This window comes from Triticum dicoccoides, chromosome 3B (assembly GCF_002162155.2).
Source record: "Triticum dicoccoides isolate Atlit2015 ecotype Zavitan chromosome 3B, WEW_v2.0, whole genome shotgun sequence".
Taxonomy (NCBI): domain Eukaryota; kingdom Viridiplantae; phylum Streptophyta; class Magnoliopsida; order Poales; family Poaceae; genus Triticum; species Triticum dicoccoides.
The window spans coordinates 415,082,394-415,089,994 of record NC_041385.1 but is presented as its reverse complement, the minus strand read 5'-3'; the positions used below and the strand labels follow the sequence as shown (position 1 = coordinate 415,089,994).

Below are 7,601 nucleotides of genomic sequence, written 5' to 3'. Positions count from 1 at the left end.
ATCTAGCCTCTGTTTAGATGTGGTTTTATGTTTAATTAGTGTTTGTGCCAAGTAAAACTTATAGGATAACCTACGATGATAAGTTGATTTGATTCTGCTGAAAAGCAGAAACTTTGCACGCACGAATATAATTTTATTAAATCACAGAAACGTGCTTTTGCGTTGATTCTTTTTTCTGCTGTTCATAAACAAATTGTCCAGTACTTCCTATTTTGGTAGGATTTTTAGAGTAGCAGAAATTCACGTTAGTTACAGATTGCTACAGACTGTTCTGTTTTTGACAGATTCTATTTTGCGTGTGTTGTTTGCTTATTTTGATGAATCTATGGCTAGTAAAATAGTTTATAATCCATATAAAGTTGGAATACATTAGGTTTAACACCAATACTAGTAAACATGCACATGCAACGCACAGTAAAATAGTTTATAATCCATAAAAAGTTGGAATACAGTAGGTTTAACACCAATACTAGTAAACATGCACGTGCAACACAGATATAGTTAAGAAGCTATGATTTGCTCTCTCTCTCCTACCCTCTCCTGCTAAGGGGATAAGAACATCTACGATCAGACTGGGCTCCTGCTTCAGTGAACCCAAAAATATGCCACTCCAGAATAATATGCCTGACTCTCCTCCCACCTCGCTCGTGGTTCAGTGAACCCAAAAATTATCGATAACACATCATTCCTGGCATATTTTATCTTTCGATGGAAACAAAAGAGTGTACTATGTTAGTTACAACCAGCTGACTAACAAGATCGGGTCAATCATCTAATCAATTTTAGGAACACCTAAATTCTTACCAACACAGGTAGTTCATGCACGAATTTATTGCTCTCCTCACACACACAACTTCATTTAAAATAAAACCAGGTAACCGAGTCTTCAGATGGTTAATCTTTTCCTAGACGTTCCAGATGCGGCATATTGAGAACATCTTGGCCTATATGTAAATGAAGAAAAAAAATCATATGAAATACTCCCTCCGTCCAAAAATACTTGTCATCAAAATGGATAAAAAACGATGTATCTAGAACTAAAATACATCTAGATACATTCTCTTTTATTAATTTTGATGACAAGTATTTCCGGACGGAGGGAGTAGTATGTTAGTAATCTCGAAACACAATTCTCTGATTTGAAACCACAGTCTCCCACACTTAAGTCTTCTTAGACAGTAATAATTGCTATCAAGCGAAACATCAAAATAGCTAAGAATTATCAAGATAGCTCAGAAATAGAAAATGGATTAATCAGCATTCTCATTTTACTCGAGAAAATATCATTCTTTCAATATCCAAAATTAGAAACTGTCAATGGTTTAGTATGATTGACACATTTACTGGGGATGTGATCATGTCATCTGTTCTCTGACGTCCCACAAGATTACTAAAAATAGAGAGATTGTTTGCATATAGATCACTAAATTTCTGGTAGAAAATAATGGCTGAAACTTTACTTTAAAATGCAATGCTCAAATGTAGCAAAAACTCATTTCATTTTTTCCATGAACATGCTACGTGTATAAATATATTATTAAGAAGAGAATAGTACATCAACCTAATGAAGGCCGACAGGAACAGCGACGCCACAAAGTTTAAACAACCGTGAAACAAAAGAAGACACGACCTGAAACTAAACTTTGTTGTCTCTTCAGCAAATTATTTCCATGGATGTGACAAGTGACATGCCAGTTTAAATGAAGTAAATGAACAATGCATTTTCTAGATCTCAATTCTTAAACCCACAACTAATCATAGCTCCAATTTTACCCATTATCCTAAAATGCAACTCTATTTCTCCACAACTATTACTCCAACCATCACTTCTGTATTCATGCAAAGTCCAAATATGTTGTCAAAGAAAGTAATGCACCAATGGTAGCCAAGTTAGACGAGCGTACTAATTTTGCATTGCCAAATAATCACCTAAACTTTGCCCCAAGACTCCATCGATGCCATGGGGAGTGGGATGATGGCCGGCAAGGCAGTCATAAATGCAATAAATCTTTGAAAAAATAATCGACGGAGATTCAGGATAAGATGCAGTGGAGCTCAGCTGAAATTTTGTGATGAATTGTTTTTAGAAGAACAGAATATAGCAAAATCAGTGCATGACCGAAGCCATAGAAATTATTGATCAAAGTATCATCCATTAATAATTGTGTTCATTTTAGATTTTTGGTGCACATGTCAGCATCAAGTATCTAAACATGAGCTTCGCATAGATTTAAAAAATATATGAATATGAATAAATATATTGAATGTCTAATCATGCTAACAATGAAGGATGGTAGAAACTCACCAGCTTCTTGATAGTCCCAGTGTTTATACTTATCTAGCAACATGGCTTCTAGGCAGACAATACTCTGTAAGCAGCAGATTGTTCTGGCCGGAGACGCTTCACGAATTGCTTCAGAACCAAGGATGTTGACACTCATCGATCCATTTTTGATCTGGCTCACCAGCTGCCACTTGACACAGTAGTTGCAGCTTAAGTTACAGGTTAGTAAAAATTAAACTGACGAACAAAAAGTAGCTCCAGCTCCTGCTTGAGAACTCATACCATTTCTATTACAATTTGTAAAAATACCTAACCAACAAATGGTAACTGGCATGCATTGCCAATCACCCGGGAGCACCCTCTACATGACAATGGTAAGTAGCAAAGCGCTGCAATGATCATGTGGTTCCCACCCTCTTCCACCGTCTCCACTCTCCAACGATCATTGTACTCTTTCTTCCTGCAGTTGCATATCTTTTTTCATGTATAAGAAACATAGAGTTTGATGGACAAAATATTTTATGAAACTTATAGCAGTCAAAAGCATCTACAAATGAAAAACCCATAAGTTCACTATTTATCTCTTTTACAACATTGCTGGATTTTCAGTTCATGTAATGGAGCAAATGCAAGGAGGAACATATCGATCAGGTTGATGGCAGTATACTTCAAGACCCTCTCCTACTTCGTCTTAAGTTTTTCTAATTCCCTCACCAGATTCGGAAATCACAACTCACCTCAGTTTTTGGTTCATATATAAACAAACGTTTAAAATGCACATACATGGCCAAAACCGGGATTCTGAGTAATCTAATTTAACACCATTCTCATTGAGAAAAATAACATACATGTCGAACCAGAATGTGGAGCTCGCTGGCACGAACAGCGCCCGTTTGCCCGACGCCTCCATCATGGCACACACCGCCGCCACGACCTGTTGGTACGTGACGAAGAACCTCTGCGCGGCCGCCTCGATGGCCTGGAAAGCCTGCACCAGCTCCACCTCTCTTTCCATTTCCTCTGCAGGAAGGCAATAGAGTTTGAGATGCATCAGACTTTTAGAAAGTAACTCTGAACTTCATGTATATTTTTCCAGAACTTTTAATTTCAAACTTGATTGCAGGCCAAAAGCTTATATGCACATGCTGAACCATCCAGATAACAAGTTAGGGCTGCATACTTACTGTTTTTTGTACAGAAAATCACCTCAACAAACTTGTCTATCTAGAATTTCATTAAAGTATTGTAATTTTTCATACATAAAACTAAATGGTTAAGTTTTTGCAGTCTAGATATGTCTTAAAAACACAAATGGTTATGATTTAACATTGAACAGAAAACATCAAATGTGCAGTCATGAAAATAACTGAAAATTGTTCTTCCCCCATAACATAGGATTACAAGGTTGAGGAGCATACTGTTGTCATGTCAATTTCCAAAACAACACATGAATTGTGATGTTTACTGGTGGAGCCTGTATAGGTGTTATTTCTCGTAGTGATAGCCAAAATGGCCTTACAGTTGCATGAACTAAATGATGCTACCTAAATCGGTATTAATAATAGTGTCAAACCATTATACATACATAGTTTGGATTTGCATAATCACTTACTTCCATGTAGAAAAGTCAGTCATCTTAAGACATTGTCCAATCACCATTTACTCGTGCAGTTCTTGCAACCAAGACACTTTGGTCTGTGGATCCACGCAAGTAACAAATACAGTACCCACACATAGGAAGGAGACTCAAGCAAGCAGTGGTTACCTGCAGGCGGTGAAGGTGCATGCATCCACCCTGTCGATGTTAGATCTTGCTGTGCAAATCTGGTGCCCTATAAATTGCTCTCGCTCGTTGTGGTTGATATAAGAACTTGTCCATCAAGTTCAGTACGACGGAAAATCAACATGTCGTCAACTTGCCATCAACTTCAGTACAACGCAAAATCAACATGTCATTAGCGAAATCAGTTCATGAAGGAATTATTTCTTAGCTTGATGAAGAGAGAATAGTTTTCATTCGGTTGTTGGTGATGGCGCACCGGGACGCGACTTGGTGAGGCGAGATGCTTCGTTGCTTACCTGTAAGAGGTGGCGACTATTCCTTCATGCGGCTGAGGGCTGTGCCGGCAGCGGTTCCGCAGCTTGTATTGGTGGCGCGTGGAGGGACAAGTAGGATGATCCCAGCGGCGGCAACGGCGGCAAAAGTCGGCCCACAGTCATGGCTCCGACGACGGCTCGCATAAGGATGAGGTGGTGGTTCCAATGGCAGAGGCAGCCTGGGTCGCCTGCTCGGGGAAGTGAGGAGCGCGCCGGTGCGGTGAGGGCGATGTATGGGGAAGCGGGGAGATCCGGCGAGGCGGCGGGGAGATCCGGCGAGGCTGCGAGGGGGCGAGGAGGGAGGCGAGCGGGCGGAGGCTGGGCTGAGCGGGGGCGGCGTGAAGGGGAGGCGGCGGGCGGGGCGAGCGGCGGAGGCGGGGCAGCGAGCGGAGGCGGGGAAACTGTGGTGCGGGTGGGCGGGCAGTTGGCGAAGTGGATCGTGCATATTAGCGTTAACGAAGACTAGTAAGTTTGCGCGTGCAACCCACGTCTCCGCTAATGCTCTTTTCAAAGATTCATCTACTCCCAATCAAATATACCTTGTGTGCATGTCTCATACTTATGTATACTTATGTTATTGATGGTAGTATAAGATGACATACATAAAAAACAGCCAACGCCGCCGGAGACAACTACCCTACTATCTACACGCTTCAAGCACAGATCTGAGGTCCCCCCACTCCCCTGTCGCTGAAGTAGCGGCCAGAGAGGGAGGGAACCGTCGATCCAGCCGTCGGCGGAGCGAGGGATCGAGGGGAACCTCCTTTTCGCCTCTCCTGTCACTATAGCACGGGGGAGGGTCAGTCGCAACCAAGAAAGCTCCAGGTGCTCGCCTCTTTGACGAATACCGTTGAGTTTCTTTCTTTGTATCGCTATGTTATATTAGGTTTATGAAAGTCAAACTTCAGTTCAAAAAAGTCAAACTTTGATCAAACTCATAGAAATAAATTAACATCCAACAATACCCTGGATATTGTGCCATCCTTGTAATTCTCAAAACAGACAAACGCCCGCTTCTCCTCTCGCATGCCCTCTGTTAGCCACAAATGCTCATGTGTGAGAGAGATGCTGGAGGCACACCGCCACTGCTCACGCCTCTCCCTCTGCACTTTCTATGCCATTGAATTTCAAAGCCATCCACAAGATCGCCTAGGCGCCTCACCACCAACCAAGTCTTCAGGAGCTTGTTGATGTCGTCTCCGAGCTAGTGCCACTTTGGGCCACCGAAATCAGTCGAGGTAAGCTTGCGGTAGGCCTAGTCCGAGAGAACAAGCAAGGTTTATAGTACTCATCTTTACAGAAGCTCGGAAATGCCTGAACAGTCTCATAAACAAAATCATGCATGGCAATAAAATTGTCCCGGTGACAAAAAAATGCCAATGTAAATAAATGAACGAATGTGTTCATCATTAGTTGTTGGTGTCACATTTTCCTGTAAAAATAATAAATATGTAAGAATGTGAGCACATGGTTGTCAGTGCCCAAAATATATATTTTATGTGTGAAGAAACGACACCCACAGGGCGTTTCCTATAGTTGTGATCAAATTAACATGAGGATCTTGCAGCATCTTCAAAATGACCCCTTGTGTTCCCCCTCCCGGCTTGATTGAAGTAGCCCTCAAAGAGTCTGTGAAGGGATGGCTTCCCGAACATCAGCTCGTATGCAGGCACCAGCATCCTAGTATTAAGCACCAACATAATATAAGTTGGACGTTTGGAGTTATTTTTTATGGGACGTTCAGAGTTAGTTAATTAGGAAATCGGCTGCCCACTTTTTAGATCAAAATGCCATTATCAATGTTTATCAGAGTCAGTCACTTTTGACAGGACATTCGGAGTCCCTTTTTTAGATCCTTTTACAGCCCAAGCTAATTTTTTAGATGCCATGAGTTTAATCCTTAATCTCTTGCATCGGCCAAGGGTTCAAATTGTAAGTTTCGGCTGTATGTGTAGGAAAGAACTGCAATCAAAAGGGCAGTGTTGGATGAACAAGGAAAATAGAGCTCTTATATTAGGCAGAAATATAAACCAAAATTTGATGAACATTTTGCAAATCTTCTACAACATGATTTTTTTTTCATAAACTACAAAATAGGAAAACTCTGACCAAGTTAGCACACAAATTACAACAAAGTAAACAAGATATATGTTATCTTCTCACAGCTATGCTGCCTTTTGTTTTTCTTGCAAGACCGAGCTTTGTGAATTAACATTAAGGTTTCATAGGTCCATAAGAAATAGATTATCTGAATTAGAAATGCTAAAATATATAGCTCTTTTACCTAGTGAGGCAGCCATATAAATCCATCGTACAATGCTGCATGAAACTTCAACAAATCATAATTAGTACACAATTCCAGGAGCAGATGGGTAAAGAACAATACAGAATCTTGCAAATGAAATCAACGCCTACATCAGTAAAGTTCTACAATACACACCTGCAGATCCTCCCCCACTCCTTTCCTCATCCAGTAATGATTCATATACCACAACCCTCTAAAATTTCAGAGACCTCTTTTGAACGATAAACTCATGTTTCCTCGGTGCCGTTGTTGCTTCCATTCAACATGGCAACATAGAGTGCAGCACGCGGTTCCTTGAAACATCATATAAATTCTATCAAATGCAATATTTCTATGCACTTTATTTGTTTTTGTTCTGCAAGATTGGACTAAACTGATGAACTAAAAAGAAATTTTGGTATATGACACCAAAATAAGCACTGGCATCTCCCAATACAATAACCCACTCGATAAAGAGGCAAAATTAGCTAACAATGCTTCTCTTCATTGGAGGTAAATCCGGTTCCTCCTCTGCCACAACAGGATTATGCTTAATTAAGTGCCCACAGCCACACTTTATAAACCCCACCGATTAGAAGGACACTGCACACAGACACATAGACATTCCCCTTGTTAGTAGGTTTATAGCTAGTGTCTTAACTCTTAAGTGCCTTTCGAACCTAAAATAAATTGTGTACTTGCATACATTTCACTTGTGTTGTTCAACAAAAGGCTAGTAGATGGATTACCGAATTAAGGCGCAAGCAACAAAAAGGGTGATTTAGCAACCTACGAACCATAATATGTGGGGAAGTCGTCAATCTACAAACCAAAGCAGCGTGAGATCATCGTGGTCAGTTCATCATTCTACGAATCAAAAAGGTGAGAGCTCGTGCAAGTAGCTAAGACGAACAACACAAACATTTCCTTCTTCAG

The 7,601-nt window shown here is 40.7% G+C and overlaps 1 protein-coding gene across 9 annotated transcripts; it reads right to left on the bottom strand.

Annotated features, from left to right (window-relative positions):
• Positions 1 to 391: 391 nt before the first annotated feature.
• Positions 392 to 4,729, bottom strand: LOC119276263. Of its 9 annotated transcripts, none has more exons than XR_005136448.1 (5): positions 4,364 to 4,729; positions 4,050 to 4,210; positions 3,133 to 3,304; positions 805 to 2,744; positions 392 to 702 (listed from the first exon to the last, which is right to left on the bottom strand). XR_005136448.1 is itself a non-coding variant. In XM_037557292.1 (4 exons), the coding sequence occupies exons 2-4, from the start codon at positions 4,072 to 4,074 to the stop codon at positions 2,594 to 2,596; spliced, it is 348 nt and encodes a 115-aa protein (XP_037413189.1). In that variant the 5' UTR covers positions 4,075 to 4,210; positions 4,364 to 4,726; the 3' UTR covers positions 650 to 2,593. The 9 variants fall into 9 exon arrangements, 1 of the variants encoding a protein (XP_037413189.1); XR_005136451.1 differs by having other exon boundaries at positions 650 to 2,059; positions 2,306 to 2,744; XR_005136450.1 differs by having other exon boundaries at positions 650 to 944; positions 2,306 to 2,744; positions 4,364 to 4,728.
• Between the last annotated feature and the right edge of the window lie 2,872 nt (positions 4,730 to 7,601).

Excerpts from the sequence above, each read along its gene's own strand:
- LOC119276263 (XM_037557292.1), bottom strand. The coding sequence starts at position 4,074 with ATGCATGCACCTTCACCGCCTGCAG. Across the intron at positions 3,305-4,049 it reads TGCACCTTCACCGCCTGCAG|AGGAAATGGAAAGAGAGGTG; the intron begins GTAACCACTGCT and ends GCCTTCCTGCAG. Across the intron at positions 2,745-3,132 it reads TCCACATTCTGGTTCGACAT|GAAGAAAGAGTACAATGATC; the intron begins GTATGTTATTTT and ends ATGCAACTGCAG.